Raw genomic sequence first — 26,749 nt, 5'->3', positions numbered from 1 at the left:
CAACTACGACGACGTATAACTATGATGAGGGCAAAGACTACATCGGTGACAGTGGTCGTGGCCAGAAAGAGTGATGATGGCGGTTAATGTTAGGATTTAAGGATTTTATGGATTTTGAGGTTTTTTTAAATTTAAAATAAATTATGTTTTTTAATAAATATAATAATATTTTTAATATTTTTTTAAAAACTAAATTTCAAAATTACCAAATTGTGACACTTGTCACTTAACGGACAAAACTAACGGCCGTTACGTCTCGGGCACCTAAAGTGGTTACGTTTGTAACATTAGACACCTAGATGGTCCAAAAAATGTTGTAGGTACCTATTTTGGTAAAAAAAATGTATAGTTTGGGCACTTATTTGAGTATTAAGTGTATAATTATTTAAGTAGTTTCAATCAAGTCATCTATCATTAACATTTAATGAAAGTGTTGACGTGACAGTTAATAAAATTGACATAATTATACATTTAATCTTTAATATTTATATATTCTATCAATTTAGTCTTAATTTTAATTTTAAAAATTTAATCCTCCAATCCAACATGATTGGAAGACTCCTTAATTTAATTTATATTTATTTAAATATATTTTTCTCCACCATCTGATGTAATGAAAATATATTGAATATAAAAGCTATTAGAAGAGTTTGAACTTGGGTCTCCAATAAGTTATGGCCTCCTTCTCCCACTACACTAACAATCATATTTAATCAAGGTGTTACAACATGTGTTATTTATCTTATATTATAAAAAAAATAAAAGTAATAAATCTTGTTTATAAGAGAATATACAAGCACCAAAATCATTGAAGCAAATTAACTATTGGTTTATAGATAAATATATTTTATATGTATTTTAAAATATAGTTAATGTATGATTTAAAATAGAAACAAGTTTAATATTTTCAAACTAATTTCAATATTTTTATTTTATAAAAATAAGTTTAATATTTTTAAACTAATTTTAATATGTTTTTATTTTCTATATTAATTAAAATAAATGTAATATTTTTAAATTAAATTCAAGTATAATATTAAATTTAATTTGAAAATATTAAATACATTATATTAAATTTTAATTTTAAAAGTATTTTTATAAATATAGAAAATAAAAATGTATCTAAATTAATTTAAAATATTAAATTAATTTAAATTTTAAATCTTACGTTTATTATATATATATATATATAATAAATTTATTTATAAGCTAAATATGGTTGTTGGTGTAGTGGTAGAAGTATGCCTTTATCTCTTGAAAACTTAGGTTCAAACCCTTTTAACAACTTATTCTTTTAATTTGTTTTCCTTACATCAGATGTGGTGACATGATTGGAGTAAAAATTTATTTAAATTAAATTAAGAAAGTCCTCCAATCATGTCTTGACATATGCATCATGACACATTACCATTGACATGTGTCTTCGTATGATTGGATGATTAGTTTTTTTGAATTAAATGAAAATAAGACTAAATTGATATAATATGTAAGTATTGATAACTAAATGTATAATTATGCTATTTTGTTAGCTGTCACGTCAACATTTCCATTAAATGTTAATGACATGTGGTTTGATTGAAACCACTTAAATAGTTATGTGGTCATATTAGAAAAATTAAAAGTATGGTGGTCTTATTGACCCAACCCTATAATTAGAGGGTTATTTGAGTAGTTTACCCATTAGTAAAATATATAATATTATAAAGAGTAAACTACACTATTAGTAACCAATCTATTGTTTATCTCTTATTTTAGTCACTAAACTATTTTTTTTTTATAAAAGAGACTAATATTTTTTCATATTTTAGTTACCGGACTTTAAAATTATCTTTAAAAACTATTTTTTGATTTTTTTAAAAGTATTAATTTAAATTATATTTTAATTTTATTAATATTATGATATATCAATTAACTATAATAAAAAATACAAAATATTTTATGGTAACTATAATTTGTTGTGAAATAAGAAATAGCGAAGCAATGAGAAGAATAAGAAAAAAAGATGTAAGAATAAGGAGAGAGAATTATATTATTATCTCAATATGAGTTGTGTACAATGCTTCTCTAACATCTATATTTATAGACATAAGTAGTTGATGTAATATACAACTCTAATACTAATGGATATTAAAGACCTAATAATAATGTACATCAAAAATCATATCTTATAAATAGAGATAAACATCCACATAAATAAATAAATATTCATAATACTCCTCCTTAGATGTCTATTAAGATATCGTGCCTCGCTTAAACCTTACTAAGATAAAAATCATGTGGAAAAGCACGAACCAAGTTACATCAATGGTTAAATGAGTGATTATTATATCTAGAAATTACCCTATATTAATAAAAAAATCATGTAAAAAAACTTAATGAAGAAAAAAAAACTAAACATATATTTAATTCGCATAACATGTTGTCTCATTAAAAATTTTACCAAGAAAATCCAGTGGGGCAAAACCTTGGTTAAGAGAAAAAGAGTGCAACACATATTTACTCTTCCTCATAATCATATCAGATAAGATTTTTGAATTTTACAGTTTAATCTTAAATACAATCTTCAAATGTTCAAATAAACAATATACTAGTAAATAGATCTTTCAAATTATTGCTTGAACATATTCGTCGAATATTTATATTATTATTCTTTTGAAGATCATGAGGGTGAAAAATTTAGGGAAATATATTTCCTTTGATGTATCTTGTTTTCAATTGAGTTATACATTATGCATTATCTTTGTATAAGATAATCAACATCTTATCATATGAAAGTAAATTACATATCTTCTGGATTTGTTAAGTTAATAATTTCATCTAAACAATTTCTTAGTTTATATTATGTATAATAATTATTTCTACATTATTTATATATGCATTAAATAATGTTTAAACATCTAAAGATAATGTTCTTGTAGCACTTATATAGTACTTTTGGACCATTTAAGACAATACCCATGAACGTGCGTGCACTCAGCTCAGTCCTTCTCTTTAGCTCTCTCTTACAAAGGAAGTGAGACATTGCTAGGCTCGAGAATAGCGAGGCGTTCGTAGGAGCATGAGGGGCAAAAGGCAGTGAACTCTCTTGAGGGTGGTGGTCACAAAAGTTGGAAGGTCGGTGGAGCTGAGGCGGTTGTGGTGGCTCCACTTTGAGTTTTCATTTAAAGTTGAAAAGATGACCGGTCAAGGGGCCAGATAAGCATTTAAGTTTTCATTTAATATTATTGATCAATTTATTACTTTTAAAATTTTAATAAAAAAACGAAAACTTACTTAAATATTAGTGAACATTTGTATAGTTTACCCGGAAATAACACATTTTATTGTAGTCATCCAGACCACTAGATTTGTGTCAATCCCTTCAGTTTAATTGTAGAGTCTTATGTTTCTTGTCGTTGATATTATTTTAGTTAATAGTTATGTATTTCTTTCTAAATTAAGAAGTTAATTATTTATCTATGTTTTTGTGTTACTAATATCTTCGGTAGAACATTTATAAAATTCCTTATTTTATGCGTTGTACTATGGAAGATTCATTTGATGAAGGTGATAAAGAGAAAGAAATCTGCTCGAATGAATTGTTCTGTGTAGATTGATATCCATTCAAGGAAACTGGGAAATATTATATGCAAGTGAAGAAGCTGGTTAAGGTTGTCTTGTTGACCCAATGGTAACGTTGAGAAGTTAAAAGAACAAATAACAAGGTTCCGTGAGTACAAATATAAAAGATTAATTTCGAGAATGTAGTGTTTAAACATGTTTTATGGAGCTGATTGGTTATTAATTTAATATTTAAAATATCGTAAATTAAATTTTTTTTATTACGATCAAATAATTATAATATAAATCAAATTAAAATTTAATTGATTATTAAATATAAACAATAAAATATAGGTTAAAATCGTGTAAAACTCTTTTAGTTTTACATGAATTAAGGTCGTTAGATGAGTGAAAATAGATGACTGAGATTAATAGTAGGAGATAAAAATATATTCAGTGAAAAAAAACAAGGAGTTAATCTCAGTCATCTATTTGCACTCATCCAAAGGTCTTAACAAATGTGTAGACACTCATTTTTCGCCCGGAATTATTTTGTTTTCTTTTTATTTTATTTTATTTTATCATATATATATATATATATTGTATATAGTTTGAAAACATTTTTAATAAACATATATATAATATATAGTTTTGAAAACATGTTTGAAAAACATTTATATATTATATAGTTTTTAAAACATTTTGAAAATAAATATAATATATAGTTTTTAAAACATTTTTGAAAATATATATATTATATAGTTTTTGAAAATATATTTGGTTTTTTTTTAAAAAAAACATTTTGAAAATACATATATATTATATAATTTTGAAATCATTTTGAAAAATTATATAGTATACTGTTTTAAAAATATTTTTATCATATATATATATTTAGTAACCATGTTTTATTGTTTATATTTAGTAACCAATTCAATTTTAGGATAAACTATGTATTTAATATCTAAACTATCAGTTTTGATTCATTTTAGTACCTAAACTTTCATTTTTTTCAAAATCATGCCTAAAGTTTAGTTTTTGTTTCATTTTAGTACTCTACCATTAAGTTTTGAAAAAAAATGAAAGTTTAGGTACCAAAACAGGTTTAGTACCTAGATCATACTTAAGTTTTGAAAAAATTGAAAATTTAGGTACTAAAACATATCAAAATTGATAGTTTACATACTAAACGCGTTAAGTTTTCAACAAAAAAGTAAACTTTTATGATTTTGAAAAAATTGAAAGTTTTAGATATTAAAACATACCAAAATTGATAGTTTAAGTACTAAATATATAATTTTACATTACAATTGTTTCATCGTAACAAAAATTTTAAATTTACAATATTTACAATATTAAATTAATGACTAATCAACCCCATAAAACATGTTTAAAGTTTAAACACTACATTTTCTTTAGGAACCTAAAGTTAGGGTATAATTTAGACACTTATTTTTGCATTAACTTTTATTATCTCAATTTTATTATATACAATGATTTCTCTAAACTTCATATTTTAAGCATAAGAAATAGATATTATATACAACTCTAAATCTAATAGATGTTAAAGTCCTAATAATAAAATATATCCAACAAATTAGGGTTGGTTCAAGTGGCAAGTAGCTTGATATCGCTTAAGTAAGGTCTCAAATTCGAGTCTTTGTGTTTGTAGAAAGTTCCTGTTGGGAGACTCACCCACCAAAACCAGGTATGTGATGTAGATCGGTACAGATTAGTCAAAAGAAATCCCTTCAAAATCCTATCAATAAAGATAGACTTTTAGGGGTTGTTTGGTTCAAGGTATATCTTATTACCAGGGGAATGAAATCATCATTCCCCCGTTTGGTTGGTCAACATTCCCAGCCCTCGGTAATCTTTTATTACCAACAATGGATTTTTTAGGGTATATTACCGGGAATGTGATTACTCTCTTCCCTTAGGTATTGTTGGATTACCGGTGTTTTGGACTAAAATACCCTTAATTTTTTTCTCAAAAATATCCTTCTTCTTTCGTGAATAATAAAAATTATACGAAGGTTAAATTACAAATTTATCCTTAAATTATTTTAGATTTTAAAAAAAGTCTATAATTAAAATTTTATATGAAGTTCAGGGGTTAAAATAAAATTTTACCCTTTCATTAAACCTATTTATCTTTTCAATTTTGTAAAAAAAAATATAAATTTTATGAATTTAAATTTTTTTAAAGAAAATATATAAATTAATTATAGTAATATTATAATAGAATTCAACTTGTTAAAAAAACAAATATATAATAAGGACAATTTTGTAAAATATACATTCTAATAATCTTTTATTCCTTTAACCAAACACTGTAATCTTACATTCCTGCTAAACCAACCAAACACAAAATACAACATTCTTAGTAATCTTATTCCCCGGTAATCTTTTATTCCTACTGATAATCTTACATTCCGTGAACCAAACGCACCTTTACGTGAACAGATATTAAGCATTTATTTATTTTCGTATTACAAGTGCATGGGATTACAAACCCTATATATTACGTAGTAGAGTAGTGCTTTGCCTCCATTAATACACATCGCTGTGTCTGCTACTTGGCGAAGTAGTTAGCTTAAACCCAGCATAACATAAGGCTTTCTTTTACAGTTTCCATTTTTCTACAAAAGAAAATCATATTCTTCTCCATTGTATGATCTTCTATATACCTCTAATGGCGTCTCCTCTTTAAACCAAAGCCGAAGAAGCATTCAGCGATAACCACTTCGAACTCACCATCGAACAAAACCCTAAGAAGGCCGAGATATACGCTGACCGTGCTCAACCCAACATCAAACTCAATGATCTCCCTGGTTTGTTCCCCCATCTTTCCCTATTTATCTCGAGATTTTATGATTTTTTCCAAAGATTAATTGTTAATCTTTTATTGCTTTGCAATTTTGTTCTCGCAGAAGCTGTGGCGGATGCAAACAAAGCAATTAAGTTGGACCCTTTTGTTAGAGTATGCCCAAAGACCAATCATATGATGATTGTAATAATATTTTTATTTACCGATTTTATTGAATAAAGGCATTGCTGCTATTATTTTCAGTTATATATATATGTGTTTAACATAAACTGAAAGATAATAAAGTCCATATAATGACATAATTGTTATTATTAAAAGATCCCTAGTCAAATATTATTATGGGCATGGACAATAATAATACGTTTAAGACTAACATGTTATTGATTAATGACAACGAGTTGTCAATGACATAGAGATGTCAGAATTGATACATGAATATATTATTAAAGAACAATGTATTGGATTGACCCACCATGAGCATATGTCTTGGATTATTATGTGACAGTCATAACATTGCTCATGGTGATGACTATATGTATGATCCTCAGAGTTGAGATCAATACTATCCCAACATATATTGTTGTATGTTTTGATGCGACTAAACAAGCACCGTAACTGGTTGCTTTATAAAGGTTGTTATTGAATATATCTCAATATGTAGTGGGTGTGTATGATTAAGATAGGATTTGTCCTTCCTACATAATAGGAAATATATCACAGTCCACTTGATTGAGTAAGACTAGAAACGCATGGCCATGCTCGAATAAGTTGATATGCGATATCATAAACTATTCGTTAATTAAAGTCTACTCTAGATATCAAGAAACAATAGACGGGCTATACAAGTGTGACTATTCCAAGACTTGTGCCTATTCTAGATATAAAGGACATAAAGATGTAATACATAAAAGAGTTAATCACCAAGATGATATATCGAATCATATTTTCTTGTAACTTAGGTGACAATGATATATTGCTAGATGTCACTCATTGTATGTAATATTAGAATTGTTCTAATAATTACTGCTAATGTTACAAGAACCTACAAGGTCACACCCTAGGATTGAAAGGAGCAAAGATGTACAATTTGTTGTATGTTACTAAAATATATGTGGAGTTAATTAAATATATGTTTTAATAATCCTGAATATTTAATTTCAATTAATTAAATATTGATTTAATTAATTTAAAATAATAAAATCCCTAATATGATTTGGGTAACTTAAACATAAAAGGATTATTAAATTCTAATTAATTAAATATAGATTTTATTAATTTGAAATAATGAAAACCCTAATATGATTAGGGTAACTTGGATATAAAAGGGTGTGTTAGGTCTAGCAGCCATTTTACAACACACACACAAAACCTTCAGCCGTTTTTCTCTCAAAAGAGTTTTGGAGAAAACAAAGATTGCACTCAATCGGTTGAACTGAGTAGAGGCCGAGACGTGATTTCGTGGAGGCTTACGATTTGAACCGATCTACACCACCAGTATTCATTATTGTCATTGCTGTTTTTTTAAGGAACCCACTATAAGTGTTCGTATCTCTTCCTCCCGATTTTAATTTTTCGTACTTGGATCGCTGGTGAGACCTTCGAGTTTTGTTTCCGCTGCGCCATGGGGTGTGCCGACGGTCCCAACAGTGGCATCAGAGCCACTTGTACGATCTGATTTTGGGTTAAATTTTTTGTTGATGCAATATGTATGAGATGCATGTTCTAGTTTTATCGATTTCGGTAAATATCTTGATATCATTGTTCGAATTGATACCCGCAACGATTAATATATTAATTTTTTAATATGTTTTTCAATTGATTTGTTACTGGATGATATATGGGAGTGCGATAGCAGATCAGGTTTGGCAGTGGAACAATGGTTGTTCCGATGCAGAAAACCTTCGGGATTGAAAATCCCAAAAGCACGATTATGTTGATAATTGTTATCAAATCGTGAAGTTTTTCCATGGCGTAACAAAGGCCCATATTAATATTTTTAACAAAGGCGTAACAACGTGTATATATATATATATGATATGTTTGTTTTGTACGATGTTTGATATGTATGGTTATAGCCCTTGTTCAATTCACAATGGTTTATTTTGAAATACGGTTTGCGAGCCGTGCCTTTCTATATCTCTGTTGTATTTCTCTTCTCATCTTACTCCCTCGTATGTAAAACGAGTTTCTTTCAAAATTGTAAACCTATGAAGATTTACAAGGAGCAGAAGAATGACGAAAAGATGCCTAGAGAGTAGTCTTAGGCTTTAAGGTTCTTGGTTCTCCCATTGGCTTGGGATGGGCCACCTTAGTCATTGTTTTGGGCTATAACCATTGCATCTTATTCATTGCTATATTTGTTATGTATGGAATACATCAAATGATAAAATAAGAATAAATATTGATGAGATTAATAAGGGTCTAATATTAAAACGAACAATGATGAGATAATTACGTAAATCCCTCTTTATAATATAAGTTAACTTAACCGTCCAATATTTACCCTCGTTAAGGCTTTGATCAATATTGTGTGGGTTTTGCCAAATCATTGGCACATAAATCTATCTTGGTTAAACGCGAAGAATAAGCAAGTGATATTCACCGGTTGAAATATTGGTAATAACTTAGCTAGGTTACTCTAATAGGATTAGAAACCTAGAGGTTAAATATTTGGATAAGTTATGAGATGACTTGAACAAAAGTTGTTCACCAAAATGAGGAGTTACATGAGATGTAACTAGTCAAGTGTTACTTACCTAAATAATCATTACCCTAAAAGAAAAGCCAAAGCCGATTTAGGAAATTGATGTATTATGGATCCTCACCCACTAGAAAAATTTTCGTTGAATTTTTCCGAAATTAAAACAAAGAGGGTTTTAATTTTGAATAAAATAGTGGGAATAATTTGTAAATAAAGTCCTATTTATAAATTTTAAATCGGTAAATTTACTTACTTTAATATTTTCATTGTTGTAGATTTAATAGAAAACAACACTTTATCACTGCGTTCACTCCTTGAGAAGGATAAACTTAATGACATAAACTTCCTTGACTGGTTTCGTAATTTGAGAATTGTTCTCAAACAGGAAAGGAATGAATATGTCATTGAAGAACCTGTTCCTGATGAACCGGCAGCTAATGCTTCAAAAGCTGACAAAGACAAATTCAAGAAACATATGGATGATATGTTAGATGTTGGATGTCTAATGCTTGCCACCATGACTCCTGAGCTTCAGAAGCAACATGAGGACATGGTTGCATATGAGATGATTCAAAATCTCAAAGAAATATATGAAGGGCAAGCACGCCAAGAGAGATATGAGACCTCTAAAGCTCTATTTCAATGCAAAATGATAGAGGGAACTCCTGTAGGAGCTCATGTCATCAAGATGATAGGCTACATCCAAACGTTGAAAAAGCTGGGATTTCCTCTCAAGGATGAATTGGCTACCGATGTTATCCTGCAATCGTTGCCAGATAGCTTTAGCCAATTTGTCCTTAATTTCAACATGAATGAAATTAACAAGACTTTGCCACAGTTACTTGGCATGTTACGAACTGCTGAAAGTAACATGAAAAGGTTAGACCTAAGCCCATTCTGATGGTCCACAAGGACAAAGGAAATGGAAAGAAAAAGGTAGTGGCAAAGTCTAAAGGCAATGGTAAGACCAAACTAAAAGGGAAAAATGCATTGAAACCCAAAGGGGGAGTTAGCAAAGAAGGAAAATGTTTCCATTGTGATAAGACCGGACACTGGAAGAGAAACTCCCCTGTTTATCTTGAAGAGGTCAAGAAGGCAAAAGCAAACGAAACGTTTGTTTCGGGTATTTATGTTATTGATGTTAATTTGTCAACATATACTTCTTGGGTATTAGATATCGGTTGTGGTTCTCATATTTGTACTTCTATATAGAGACTGCAAAAGAGAAGGAATCTGGCTAAAGGTGACGTGGACCTACGAGTGGGAAATGGAGCAAGAGTTGCTGCATTAGCTATAGGGACATATGTTTTATCTTTGCCTAGTAGACTTGATTTAAATTTAGAGGATTGTTATTATATGCCTAGTTTGACTAAGAACATTATTTCTATTTCTTGTTTGGACAAGATTGGTTTTGAGATTATTATTAAGAATAATTGTTGTTCTTTTTATCTCGATAGTGTTTTTTATGGTTCGACACAATTGGTTAATGGTCCCTATATTTTGGATAAAGAAAACATCATTTATAACATAAATACTAAAAGATCAAAAACAAATGACTCGAATCAGACTTATCTTTAGCATTGTCGTTTAGGCCATATAAGTGAGAAACACATATCAAAACTCCATAAAGATGGATTCTTAGATTCATTTATTTTTGAACAATATGATGTATGTGAATCTTGCTTGTTGGGAAAAATGACTAAACCTTTTTTTAATAGTAAATGTGAGCGAGCAAGTGATTTATTGGGGTTAATACATAGTGATGTATGTGGACCAATGAATACACAAGCCAGAGGTGGATTCCATTACTTCATTACTTTTACCGATGACTTCAGTCGGTATGGGTATATTTATCTTATGCGCCATAAATCTGAAGCCCTTGAAAAGTTTAAGGAATTTAAAAATGAAGTACAAAATCAACTAGGCAATAGTATTAAGGCACTTTGATCAGATCGAGGTGGAGAATACTTAAGCATATAGTTTGATGAACTCCTAAAAGCATATGGGATTGTCTCACAGCTTACACCACCTTGTACACCATAGTGGAATGGAGTTTCTGAAAGAATGAATCAAACACTGTTAGACATGGTTCGATCGATGATGAGTCATAGTGATCTTCTGACTTGTTTTTGGGGACATGAACTTGAAACAACAACTTTCACACTAAATCATGTTCCATTTAAATCGGTTCAAAAGACACCATACGAAATATGGATGGGAAACGTCCTAGTATGTTTTTTATGAAGATTTAGGGTTGTAAAGCTTATATAAAACATCATATGTCTACAAAGCTCAAACCTAAATCTCATAAGTGTATATTTGTTGGATATCCTAAAGAAACTAAGGGATATTATTTCTTTAACCCTAACGAGAACAAAGTGTTTGTTGCTCGAACAAGAGTTTTTCTCGAAAGAGAATTTCTCTCAAAGAAAGGGAATGGTAGAAATATTAAACTTGGAGAAGTTCAAGAACAACAGATAAATGAACCTGAAGTTGAACATGTTTCACAAGTTGTTGAGGAGCATTCAACAGATTTAGAAACACAATCACTGCGTAGATCCACAAGAGAACATCATGCACCTGAGAGATTTGGATTTCTCGTTACAACACATGGAGATCTTCTTCTTATGGATCAAGATGAGCCCATGACTTATCAAGAGGCAGTGTCTAGCCTAGACTCTGAGAAATTGCTTGAAGCCATGAGATATAAGATGGATTCCATGTCAGTAAACCAAGTATGAACTTTGGTTAAACCACCTGAAGGGGTCAAACCTATAGGGTGTAAATGGGTTTTCAAGAAGAAAACCGACATAGATGGTAATGTACAAACATACAAGGGATGATTAGTCGCTAAAGGTTTTCGACAAGTTCATGGTGTAGACTATGACAAAACATTCTCCCCTGTAGCTATGTTTAAGTCCATCCGGATCCTACTCGTAATAGTTGCATTCCATGATTATGAAATCTGGCAAATGGACATCAAAATCGCCTTCCTTAATGGAAAACTTGAAGAATATGTGTATATGACACAACCAGATGGTTTTGTCGTTCCAGGAAATACTGGAAAGGTTTGTAAGCTACATAGGTCTATTTATGGGCTAAAGCAAGCTTCTCGAAGCTGGAATCTTCATTTCAATGATGCAATCAAAGAGTTTGGTTTTATCAGAAATGAAGATGAGCCTTGTGCTTATAAGAAGGCTAGTGGGAGCATTGTTTCTTTCCTAATCTTATATGTAGACGACATACTCAACATAGGAAATGATATACCTACTTTACAGTCTGTTAAGACTTGGTTAAGTAGTTGTTTTTCTATGAAAGATGTGGGTGAGGTAGCGTATATCTTAGGAGTTAAGATCTATAGAGATAGATCAAGATGACTTCTAGGTCTAAGTCAAAGTACATATATAGACAAAGTGTTGAAAAGTTCAGTAAGGAAGAATCCAAGAAAGGATTTTTGCCTATGAGGCATGGCATTTCTCTTTCGAAGGAAATGTGTCCTTCAACTCCACAAGAAAGAGAACAGATGAATAAGATTATATATGCTTCGGCTATTGGTTCTATCATGTATGTCATGATATGTACTTGACCAGATGTATCATATGCTTTAAGCACGACGAGTCGGTATCAAGCGAAACCTGGTGAAAATCATTGGGTTGCGGTTAAAAATATCCTTAAGTACTTAAGAAGAACTAAGGATAAATTTCTTGTCTATGGAGGGGAGGAAGAGCTTTGTATAAAAAGTTATACTGATGCAAGCTTCCAAACTGACAATGATGACTCACGATCGTAATCGGGTTTTGTGTTTTGTCTTAATGGAGGTGCTGTGAGCTGGAAAATTTCAAAACAAGACACAGTAGATGATTCTACAACAGATGCTGAATACATTGCAGCCAGTGAAGCAACAAAAGAGGTTGTTTGGATCAAGAAGTTTATAATGGAATTAGAGGTTATTCCCAGCATATCAGATGTTGTAGAACTCCGTTGTGACAATAATGGAGCCATTGCACAATCAAAGGAACGCAGATCTCATCAAAGATCCAAATATATTCTTAGGCGCTTTCATCTCATTCGAGAGATCATTGATCGAGGAGATGTGAAAATATGTAGAGTACACACGGATGACAACATTGATGATCCCTTGACGAAGCCTCTTACATAGCAGAGGCATGATCGTCACACTGAGTCACTCGGTATTATATATGTGAGTGATTGGTCTTAGTGCTAGTGGGAGATTGTTAGAGTATGCCTAAAGACCAATCATATGATGATTGTAATAATATTTTTATTTATCGATTTTATTGAATAAAGGCATTACCGCTATTATTTTTAGTTATATATATATATATATGTGTGTTTAACATAAACTGGAAGATAATAAAGTCCATATAATGACATAATTGTTATTATTAAAAGATCCCTAGTCAAGTATTATTATGGGCATGGACAATAATAATACGCTTAAGACACATGTTATTGATTGATGACAACGAGTTGTCATTGACATAGAGATGTCAGAATTGATACATGATTATATTGTTAGAGAACAATGTATTGGATTGACCCACCACGAGCATATGTCTTGGATTATTATGTGACAATCATAACATTACTCATGGTGATGACTATATGTATGATCCTCAGACTTGATATCAATATTATCCCAACATATATTGTTGTATGTTTTGATACAGCTAAACAAGCACCGTAACTGGTTGTTTTATAAAGACTGTTATTGAATATATCTCAATATATGTAGTGGGTGTGTATGATTAAGATAGGATTTGTCCTTCCTACATAATAGGAAATATATCACAGGCCACCTGATTGAGAAAGACTAGAAACGCATGGCCATGCTCGAATAAGTTGATATGAGATATCATAAACTATTCGTTAATTAAAGTCTACTCTAGATATCAAGAAACAATAGATGGGCTATACAAGTGTGACTATTCCAATACTTGTGCCTATTCTAGATATAAATGACATAAGGATGTAATACATAAAAGAGTTAATCACCAAGATGATATGTCGAATCATATTTTCTTGTAACTTAGGTGACAATGATATATTGCTAGATGTCACTCATTGTATGTACTATTAGAATTGTTCTAATAATTACTGCTAATGTTACAAGAACCTAAAGGGTCACACCCTAGGATTGAAATGAGCAAAGATGTACAATTTGTTGTATGTTACTAAAATATATACTTGGAGTTAATTAAATATATGTTTTAATAATCCTGAATATTTAATTTCAATTAATTAAATATTGATTTAATTAATTTGAAATAATAAAATCCATAATATGATTTGGGTAACTTGGACATAAAAGGATTATTAAATTCCAATTAATCAAATATATATTTAATTAATTTGAAATAATGAAAACCCTAATATGATTAGGGTAACTTGGATATAAAAGGGTGTGTTAGGTCTAGCAGCAATTTTACAACACACACACAAAACCTTCAGCCGTTTTTCTCTCAAAAGAGTTTTGGAGAAAACAAAGATTACTCTCAATCGGGTGAATTGAGTAGAGGACGAGACGTGATTTTGTGGAGGTTTACGATTCAAATCGATCTACACCACCAGTATTCACTATTGTCCTTGATGTTTTTCAAGGAACCCACTGTAAGTATTCGCATCTCTTCCTCCCGATTTTAGTTTTTCGTACTTGGATCGCTGGTGAGACCGTCGAGTTTTGTTTCCGCTGCGTCATGGGGTGCGCCGACGGTCCCAATACCTTCCATGTAGCCTACTTGCGTAAAGGGTTAGTTGATTTTCCCTTGCCTACTTTTATTTTTCCATCTTTAAGTTCATAATTTGATATGGTCCAATACATGATTTTCTGCTTATAATATGTATAATAAGTAAATGTATATATGCAGTACTGCCTTTGTGAAACTTGAGGAGTATCTGTAACCCCCTCAGACCAATTCGGTTAACCCGATCCGATCTGGAGTGTCACATTAGAGCCACCGGAGCGACCCACTGTAAAAACAGCAAAAAATTTAAAAATTTTATCAAAATATGTAAACTCATAAAATGATTTATCAGTATACAGAGATAAAACAGATTTTCAGACTCATATATATAAAATAAAATACAATTACATGCCCCCTAATCACATGTACCATACTCTGCAAGTAACGCCGGAAGAACTCCCTTACTGATGTAGATAGATGAACTGATACGATTCTTTTAACATGAAAAGGTGAGTAACCGAGTGAGCTTCGTAAAGCTCAGTAATACAGAACTACTAGATGATGCTGAAGAATGTGCAGATACAAATAAACATATATTTCCTTATTGGTTTAGATATCTACAGATTTTTAGGCTGAGCTGAGGTCCTATTGATATCTCAGGTAGTAACAGATAGTATTCAGTTCAGATGAAAATATTTTCGGATGTCTAGGTTCAGAGATCATGATAGGTTATCTAGTGTGTTCTTGTAAAACTAGTGAAAATATACGGATCTTTTTAAAATATATTTTTAAAAACATAACATTACCCCCATCATTTCACAATGTGTTTGTGTAGGTTCCCCAAAACCATACACCTAACCCACACAACCTATAAGGCACTGAGCACAAAGCCGAGGAACCTGTAAAAATACTTTCTCTAACAATAACCCCAAATAAAACATTTATCCATCAGTAAACGTAGATATCAGAAATCAAAACAAAATTCAGATCATATATCATAATAGAATCCATATAAGAAATCAGAATAGAATTCAGATCAGAAATCATAACAGAATTCAGATCAGAAATCATAATAGAATTCAAATAAGAAATTAGATAAAACACTCATGTAATTAGGGAACACATTAGTGTTTATAGATATTATTCAGAGATACTGAATAATCTTATCGAGCAGAGAAACACATATCTTCAGTATGCCTATAGAATGTCGAAAGTTAGAATCACTATTGGAAGAGTTTATTAATTGACAGAATCATCAGTTTTTCAGAATGTGATTTGAGCGGATAAGGAAGAAACGAATATTCAATTTATGTCGATTGATCAGATTATCGAACAACTCCTAGAACTGATGCTTGTCGACATGTCAATTCATTGTCCTTTCAGGGTATTTACTCTTTAATACAAAAAATTATTGTCTATAAATCATCTTCAGAATCATCGTTGAATAGATTTCAAGGAGACGAACAAATATTTCAATGGTCTTTATTTTATTCATACGTTGCAACAATATCAGGAAAATGTCGACATACTTGATTCGTAGTTTACAACCAATAGGGACAGTACATCAGATAAGTTCATCAACGTTTCCATACTTATCCAAGTCACTCATTTAGTCCTAATTCAATGAGGTTACTTAGTTCATTTAACAGTTAAGTCTATCCAGGTTACTTCAAAGTTTTCCATAGTAATTCAGACATTTATGAATTTTGGATACATATTGTACTTCAATTTAGTTCAATTTGGTATTCGTGGTTGATTTGTCTAACAAATATCCACTCCTTAGTACCAAATGCGATCTAGAGTTGAGCTGCTGAGTACTTCCAAAATTATCATCGATTTAAACTTGAGAAGATGAATACGTATTCAAGTGATATTTATGTCATTCAGGTATTGACATATCATTAGATTTGATCGACTCACTTAAGTTGTGTTCCATAACTTGTAAGGGTAGTACTATACCCATGTTTATTTGGATTCCTTAATTAATCCAGGACATTTACTTATTCTAGGCCATAAGGTTATTTTGGTCATTTTGGTGCTCAATGTTATTCCTGTCATTTCAAAGCTTGAGGATATCCATTCATTCCTGGCTTGGTGATATTCTTGGGTCATTTCCATTCTAAGGGTAATTTGGTCATTTTACATATCTAGGGTATTTCAATACTTTCCTTCCGTCCATCTTATTATTTAATTCAAACTTATCATCTATTTCATTCTTTTCGTAATTTTACTTAACCGAAGTTTTCTCATAATTTCTCATCCAAATACCTTTGGCATTTAACCTTTAATTATATAAATTATAATTTACATATCCATGGCTGATTCCTTTATTACTTAATCCCATAACTTGTAATTTAATTCCAACTGTCCTCCAATTTCTTATATTAGTCATCTGAACCATATTCAGTTACCGAATTTTAACCATATTCAGATCGAGTGTCGAAATTAATTAACTACACAAATGAGACCAAACATTTTCAGTCATGCATTTACCAATATCAACATGTTCAATAAAGCATGAAAAGGTAGTAATGTATTACTTCGATTTCCATGCCATACTAATCGACCATATAAATTCCATTCGAAAGCCCTCGATCTTGAAATCAACTTCCAATATTTTCCTCATGATCGAGGCCATCAAAATTACTAATTCATGTCCAAATAATTTCCCTCGCCATAAAGTTAGCTTATTAGAATTTAAATAATAATTTGGAAACCCAATTTGCATAATTAAAAACTTAATGAGTCAGTAATATTTAATTACTAACATAATGGACTAAATTGATCTTATTTAAATCATTATGCCATAATTATAATAATACGAAAGCTAAAAGACAAGGTTAAGTTTTTATCAAACTTAGATAACTCAGCTTGTAATTTACCCCTTTTGCACTTTATCATCTATTCCCAAAACCCACGTGATTTTCAAAAGTAATTCAAAATCATGCAAAGGTGGATAATAAGCTATGATTAGATGAGTCTCAAACAAATCATTCACCCCACTTTTGAATAAAAGGGATATGATGTTTCATTTCAAACATTGATCAAATCCACATAACCACAGTTACTTAGACCATCGACTTTAAGGATCGTACTTCTTTGATTTATTTATTTATTGTCAACTAGTAGCATTTTGGATTCTACTATCCTTGTTCTCTACAACAGGATTTCCATGTGCAAATAATAATAAAAACTATGAACATTGAACCACCGAGTATGGCTATAAGGAAAATATGTTTTAATAGGGAACAGAAGGCTGAAACTTACCACCACCAACAGTGTTGCCCCAAGGGTTAGGAAGAGGATGTGTTTGGGGAAGCTTCTCCCTAAGTCGTTTCAGAATCATGTGCAGAAGTGTTGTCAGGAGAGGCCCTAGCTTGAGAATCACCTAGATTGCCCAATAAAGCTTATCCCAGTTCTCTTCGATTTCAATCCCTCCACACTCTGAAAAGCTAATGCTGCAACCAAGTCGCTTAGAGACTATGTTAAGGTAGAACTCTTCATTATGAGGGATGAAAGGTTCAATAATGAATGTTGTAACAGGTCCATTGCATCCACCCATTTCCACCTCTTTGCCAAGACGCTCCTTCACAAAAGCAATAACTTGAGAAAAATCCAGATTTAAGCCAACCAAACCATTCTTCCCACGCTTTCCAAACAACGTGTCAAGTTTAACAACCAGTTTCTGTGACGATAGCCATGGCTCATTCTCCACTAGCTGATTGAAATCGGTTGATTTCGTAATTTGTGCAGATTTGATTGGCAAATCTTTTCCTGAAAGTCTCTTGAAATGCTCTTTCAACAATCTCCTGAAATCAAACTCTCTGATCTTCTTGCGTGCCATTTCGTATGATTTTTTTTCTTTCCGGTTGGTATGAGTTAAAAATAATATCAAGGTTTTGGTGAATACAAAAGGAAAGTGGAAGCTGAAAGCAATGATTTCAACCATGGCTGCATTATCCTTACTTTAATGCAACCACAACCATTATTTTGCTGAAATCATAAAATATAGAACAACTCTCCCCACTTATGGTCTCCATTTTCTATATTATAAAATTAATAATAATAAACAAATTCACATCAATCAATAATGGATAGAATTCATGTGAATTCCAGAGTCTCTAAACTCAAAGAAAGGTAAAATTATACTTAGAGTCTTCAATCTTCTCAAAATTCTTTGATAACCAAAATTTTAATTAGACCACTTCTATAAATATCATATGAAATTTTAACTCATAGATCGGGGTGTGACAGTATCAAACTACCGAGGCTGCGTCAGAGGCCGATGCGGCTTTAGCACCGGGAGATTCAAGATTTTCCAAGTTGATTAAAGAATGTGAAGAGCACATTGCAGGTATATAGTGTTAAAGAACAGTCTTTTTAGTAAGGGTCGCATTTATGCAAAAGAATTGCTTTACAATCAGAGATATCATATTATCTTCTTGATAACATCCATTGTCTTACTAACGAGTTTGTGTTTGTTTAGAGAGAACTGTTGATTTACTGAAGCAGACACCGGAAGAGGTTACAACAAATGGCGTACACGTGATTGTGGCAGCACCAGCCAAACCATCTTACAGGTTTGTAGCTATGTACTCTCTTTTTAATGTCTGTGATATTTAATACATTAGGTGATTTTGTGGTTGATTATGTCACAATTATTATGTAGTCATGAACTTTACCAGAAACCAGAGGAAATGGTTGTCACAATTTTTGCTGAGGAATTGGTAAGTTGCCTAATAATCCATCTGTCTTTTGTTTACGACTTTGTGTTTCTTTGCATAACATTTCCTTATTCTATGACTTAGGTTACCCGGAGAATCCAATTATTGCAAACCCTCTGTTTCATAACCATTTTTTTAATAAAATAATTAAATATTATTTAAAAAAATGATTATGACTTTTAATTTGAAAAAATTATATGATTTGGAATTGATTTGTATTAAATTAAAAAAGGAGTCGTCATCGACATTTAGGTTAGGTAGGTCGAATACCAAAAAACATCTTTTAAAAACAATTTTAAGAAAAAACCGTTTTTAGACAAAAAAAAATTGATATGCGTTACCAAAGATTCATTTAAAACGGGTGCGGAAGTCGGTTACGCGTGGAGAATGATTAGCACCCCACAAAGCCCAAAATTAATACTGAATCGCTTACACATTGTCGTAACTGCTGAAAATTATGAATCAGATATAAAGTTAAAATATAATAACTTTATTAAAGTTAATTAATTTACTTCGAATCAATTAATTAAAGAAAATTCTTTTAACTTAAAAAAAAATCTCGAGATTAACAATATTCCGACGGTAAAAATATTTCGACTATTTCTTATCAGAAAAGAATATTCCCTCTTCGATTAAACACGAATCGAATATAAATTTAAAACTGACATTTTGCATACAACTAAATAAATTGCTATTACTTTATCATGCATTACACTATTTAAAATCAAACAAATTAGTTAGCGCTAAAAATAACTTCTATTTATTTCAAGCTCTCATTTTATTCGAACGTCATATCAGATTAATTCAACGCCTGTTCTACAAATACAATTCTTGAAAATATTCAAGCGAGTGACATTTAACAATCTATTAAATAAAATAGCATTTAATAAAAAAGTTAAAAAATATGTACCTAACTTTACTACATAAAACATATAAATATCTATACACAAACATATATATAAATATTTAAAATATACGTTATGTAATTAAATTAATGAATTTGTATATTCAGTTACGCTATATGAATATTGATACCTAAAACAAATACTTACATTAAAATACTTACCATACATACTTTACATACAATACACGTCTATTAAAATATCAATAGATAAAAACATATAATATGACGTAAATGTAATTTCATGATATGTTCACATATAAATATAAATAGGTTATAAGATAATATATGGAGAACTAACTAAATTTATAAAAAAAAAGAGAAAAAGTCAACAGTCAAATATAGAATTAAATTAAACAAGTATGAAATCATATACTAAAATTAAGCTAACCAAATAAATAACAAGTAAAACAAAAGGTAACAAATTACAGAAGATTAAACGAATAAATAAAGGAATTGATATAAACGCATATAATAGATTAATTAAAAGGAAATAAAGTCACAAGAATAAGGAAACAAGAAAAAGAAAGAAAACTAATAAGGCATAAAAAAGTAATTTCGATGTAAATAAATTTATATAAAAAGGCCTAAAAGGGCATCGAAAAATAAAAATTAGCACATCAATCTTAATTAAAAAATAATAATAGTTAATTAATAGATAATATTAATGTTTATCAACAAAATTTACATAGGGACCAACATGCAATAAAAATAAAATGTGGCTACCAATTCAAAATTAAATGGGGGAGGCAAAAAAGGACCAGATTACAAATATTAAATAATACAGGTACTAAAAATGAAAATAAACCCTAAGTAATATTAAAGACTATGCACAATAATTAAGCCAAATATAAACAGCGACTAAAATGAAATATATGCAAATGTTGTGTCTAAATTCGAACAATAAAAAATACATAAACAACTGAAATCAGTGGCAAGAATAAAATAATTACCAATCTCATGTTCAAAGTCAAACATTAATAATAATAACAAAATAAGCAAGAATCAGGACCAAAATACAAATATTAAAACATTAAAGATCGAAATAAAATAAATATAACTTTATTTAATGACTTTACACTTAGATTACAAAATACGAGGGACTAAAATGGATATTATTCCCAAGCCCAAAAACACTTAAGGGGCAGTGCCAAAACGGCTGCGTTTCAATGTGGGTATTTAAACCCAACTCAAGGCTTAAATTTTCATTTTCCCCATTTACTTTCTTTTTTCAGAAAATAAAAAGATATTAAAACTCTCTCAACCTTCTTTCGTCTGGGAAGAAGAAGAAGCCCTCCTCCGGAGGCGATTCGACGGCGCTCGCGGCGGCGCACGGTAGCTGGAGAGACCCAAACCCTCCCAAAGATTCCTCTCAACCCCCTCTACTCGAAACCCAACCCCTCTCGGGCTAAAAACCTTCCTAGATCACTAGATCTAAAGCATACCTTTCGAAAAAAGAAAATGGAGAACGACGACCTTTGGATTTCCAGTGGCTTTCGAACCACGGTATGTCTCTCTTTCTCTCTGTTGCCGTTATTTTTCTTTTGATTTTCGTGGGTTTTTAGATCTCTCGGTTTATCTCATTTTTCGGATATCTTTTTTCTCTTAGTTGCTCTCTCTGTTTTTCCCTCGTTCCCCGAATGGTTCTCATCTCTGCCTTTCTTTTCGTTTTTTATCCCCCTGCTGTGATTGGTGATAGCTTCTTGATAGATTTGACAACTCCAGATTTCTCGGGATATCTGTTGTACTTGTCTCTGATTTTTTCTTATTTTTCTCTGTTTCCCGACTGATTTGCTGTGATTGTTGTCACTGTGGATGACAACGACGACGATCAGCTCCGATGGCGGCTCGACAGTTAGCTTATGCGCGTGGCTGGGGAAGCTGAAACTCCAAGAGGCGGCGGCTGGTGCCGAACAGTCACTGTGGCGACTGTTTCTCTTCTGTTTTAGGGTTTCAAAAACCCTAAGGTAATGTAATTGGGCCGGGTCGGATCTGGATCAGGCTCCAGTTACAATTGGACTGGTATCAAACCAGATCAGCTGTTGGGTCAACTTTTGGGTGGGTTGATTGGGTCAATGTTGTAGTTGGGCTCTTGGTGTTGACTTGTATCTGGGCCTTCACAAAAATAAAAATGAAATTAGTTATTGTATTATTAATAATATATTTAAATTTTTGTAGACCCGAACAAAATCGGGTGTCTATCCTTTGTATACCTAGTTTTTGATTTGTTACGTAATTTAAATGAAAAAGCATACGAACCACATGTGATTGCAATTGGTTCCCATCATCATGGTAAGCCGCACTTGTGTGCGATGGAAGTTATCAAAAGGCTTTGCTTTTGGGAGATTGCTGGGGAAACCAATCGCGAGATCGACGAATTTCGATCAGCTATGAGACTCTTAGAATATGAAACCCGCAGACGGTATCCAGTATTTTTTCATTTTGACTTTGAATCTGCCGAATTTGTGGATATAATGATTTTTGATGGATGCTGCATTGTTCAGCTAATGTGCTCCGAGGGTTTTAAAGAGTATTTTTGCAGTGAAGGATCGAGTCGACATTCAAAATGATTTGTTACTTCTCGAAAACCAGCTTCCTTTCTTTGTGATTTTCAAGTTGTATTAAATGATAGTACCAGATGCTGCAGAAATCGAAGAGTTTGCTATGTTGGCTCTTTCTTTCTTTAACTTTCTTCACCGTCCCTTGCTCAGGAAAAATATCATCCATCTACTGGACTTGGTACATGGTACTTATCTTCCTTCACCCCATGTTATACAACAATACAAGTAGTTTAATTTAAATTTAGATTTCGAACCTTCATGGGTTCCTATAAGGTGTGCAACAGAGCTTGAAGATGCAGGAATTAGTTTGTTTGCTGACAATGTTGAGAAGATGAAAAAGGAGGACCAAGGGATACATGGTATGTTTGATATAATGTTTACATCAGATAAAGTATTGAAGATCCCAACCTTAAAAGTTGAGTACTCGACAATGCGTAAATTGCAGAATTTCGTGACTTATGAACAATTATTTCCAACTGGGGAACCAACTTATTTTGTTGATTATGTGGTTTTCATGAATAATCTTGTCAAAACAAGCAAGGATGTGAAGTTACTCCGTAGAGTGGAATTATCGATACTCGGTTAGTAGATGATGAAGAAATTGTCCTAATGTTTAAAAAACTTCGGGAATCCTCATAAGAAGATTTTTACTATGTCGAGGGAAAATTCTACAGTGCACGTCGCATACATAACGTACCACTAAAACAACGTATCGAAACGTATCACAAGTAAGTTTATCATTATAATGTAAATATTAAAAGTACATAGATTTATTTAAAACTAATCATTTGTTAACATTAATTATAATTTAACTTATATAACTTAAAAATCCTAATTCTAAACAAATTAAATTATTTAAATTAATTATTATTTTTAAAAATTATTATTTAATTATAATTCTATTAAAATTATAATTAAATTTCAATAAATGATTAATTTTAAATAAATCTTTATAATTATAATTCTATTAAAATTATAATTTTAACATTTACCTAAGGCTTAATGCCCAAATAAGTGCTTAAATTATACTATTTTTTCCGAATAGGTGCCTATAGTATTTTTTGGTCCATTCAAGTGCTTAAATTATACCATTTTTTCCGAATAGGTGCCTATAGTATTTTTTGGTCCATTCAAGTGCCTAACATTACAAACGTTACCACTTTAGGTGTCTAAGCTGTCTACGGTGTTAATTTTTTCCGTTAAGTGACACGTGTCACAATATGATAATTTTAAATTTTTTATATAAAATTAAAAAATAAAATTGTTTTTTTTTCAAAAAGAAAACACATAAATTTCAAAATAATTCCAAAACTTTGAAAACATTCATTTCAACCCCTAAACCCACATCGACCACCGCCCTTAGCCATCGACAAAGCTCCACCCGACCTTACTTCCCCCGACGACTAAAACCCCTATGAAATTGTGACTGATCGACGACGAATCGACGTTTTATACACTGCGAACCTTAGGATGAAAATCACAATCCCACGTGATTTCGACGACCAATCGACGACAAATATGACAGCGTATAGCTAGGATGATGGAAGGAACTATGTCGATGGTGCTGGTCGTGGTCGAAAAGGGCGACATCGGCGGGTTAGTGTTAGGACTTTAGGATTTTAGGAATTTTGAGGCTTTTTTGTAATTTAAAAGAAACTAGTTTTTTTCTTTTAATATAATAATATTTTGAGTTTAAAAAAAATAAATTTCAAAATTATAATATTGTGACACGTGTCACTTAATAGAGAAAACTAACAGTCGTTACGTCTAGGACACCTAAAGTGGTCACGTTTGTAACGTTAGACACCTGGATGATCCAAAACATATTGTAGGCACCTATCCGGAAAAAAATGTATAGTTTGGACACTTATTTTGGTATTAAGCCTTTACATGATAAGGATTTATTTAAAATTTAATCATTTAATTATAATTTTAATAGAATTTTAATTTAATTATAATTTTTTTATTTAAAATAATAATTAATTTAAGTAATTTAATTTGTTTATAGTTAGGAAACGGCTATCAGCATCAGTCATCGTTGGCGATCACCTTAACTTATCGGAAAACCAACTGCTATAACATCTGGCGCTTCAGCTTGTCATCTCCCAGTTCGCCGTTGCCCAACATTCGGCCATCCCAAAGGAGAAGCTTTGTCGTTTGCATCATCCGTTTGTTTTTCCTTCTTTTTTTTTACGCACGGTTACTTTTGAAGAATTATCCCCGATCGTCGCCCATCCCAGCTGAGAATAAATTTATTTGTGATACATTTTGATACGTAACTTTTATATTATATTACGGTATCCCTATGCTGAGATATTTGATAGTGTGAACGAGCATTGTCAGACAAAATGGAACAAATGGAAGGCGTCATTGAAAAACCATTTCAAGTATTTCTACACTCCCGACGCGCTGCTATCTTATGTGTCCTGTATACTCTAGTAGAACTTTTCTTGTTTATATACAAGCAGCGAGTGAGATTGAAGGAAGGCAGTGTTATCTTGTTTTTGATTTTCTATTAGAGACTCTGTAGTATGCTTGCTTCTTGTTTTTGGTTATATTAAATATTGAATTTGAGATATTATTGATTTTGACTGAAACATAAATGAAAAGAATGAGCATTCTCCTTCTCTAAAGGAATGCAAATGATACTATTCAGATACTATTGTTCTTAGTTATAATCATAGGAGCCTTAGCAATACGGGATCTCAATATTCATTGTATTGACACGAATTTCATAAAATTCAAAACTTACCTTTCACATCTTGAAATCAACTATTTACTCATGTGATTCTCGAATATCATGCTATTCGTATATGAATTTATTTAAGTGTTTAAATAATCTTTTAAACACTCGTATAATCATTGAATGATCGGAGATAAGATTTATACTCATATGTTGTCAATAGTCAATTAATTTGTGCAAAGACATATATTTGACACATATTACACATTATTTTTTAATAAAAATGAGTGCATCTTTTAAATATTTCTTACTCATTACTCTCGTTTTTTTTCATTTTTATCTTGAATAATGCATATGTTAGAGATTTTACCTGAAAATGGGTTAGTCAATAAAAATATGTCCTATAAAATAAACCTTTTCAAAAATATTTCCCAGGTGATGTATCTATATATATAAAAAAAAAGATATTTTTCTTAAATAATTTGTTAAGATATTATTTGATTAAGTAATAAAATCAATGTCAACAATTCCGACCTCGTATCCCTTCACAAATTACATCTTCTAGATTAACACGTCATTCTAGTAGAGATGTTGGCTTTTGCTATTTGCTATTATTAAAACGAAACCAGTAAACGTATAATAATTAAAATTTAGATTAACAAGTAATTATTATGACGAAGAATAAATCATCTTTTGTAAGGTACACATCCATTAGTAACATAAGCCAATGAAGTTAGAGGCTTCAAGTGCGCCTAACGCGTTTAAGTGTCGACAAAGCATAATCGTTTACCAGAAGAACTGACTTATCGTATCATATTTCAAATTATCGTATTTATTGAATTGAATGATAAAAAATTTGATACATTTTAAATTAAATCTCAAATTTAAATCTTTTGAAAGGAAATAAAAGTTGAAAAAACTTAGATTTTTGGTTCAACCTATTTCGTATTTGGATATAGTGAGGGTTTAATATGATTATCCAATATCGAATGTATTATATGGAAAATTATATTATTCTAAATATATTAAATATCGCATTTATCTATAAATACTTATCAAAAAGCCCCACACTTCATCTCATTCTTTCTTCTAGGTAGACTTTTT

General features: G+C 31.0%; 1 protein-coding gene across 1 annotated transcript; it reads right to left on the bottom strand.

Moving 5' to 3' along the window:
• Positions 1 to 18,164: 18,164 nt before the first annotated feature.
• LOC120116998 (ATP-citrate synthase alpha chain protein 2-like) lies at positions 18,165 to 18,620 on the bottom strand. The gene has a single exon (XM_039137358.1). It carries the CDS (start codon positions 18,618 to 18,620, stop codon positions 18,165 to 18,167), a length of 456 nt encoding a protein of 151 aa, XP_038993289.1.
• Between the last annotated feature and the right edge of the window lie 8,129 nt (positions 18,621 to 26,749).

The sequence above is a fragment of the Hibiscus syriacus genome, unplaced genomic scaffold, assembly GCF_006381635.1.
Source record: "Hibiscus syriacus cultivar Baekdansim isolate YM2019G1 unplaced genomic scaffold, ASM638163v2 tig00000916_pilon, whole genome shotgun sequence".
Classification (NCBI taxonomy): Eukaryota; Viridiplantae; Streptophyta; class Magnoliopsida; order Malvales; family Malvaceae; genus Hibiscus; species Hibiscus syriacus.
The sequence above is the reverse complement of the archived record's forward strand: the minus strand, read 5'-3'. Positions and strand labels throughout refer to the sequence as shown.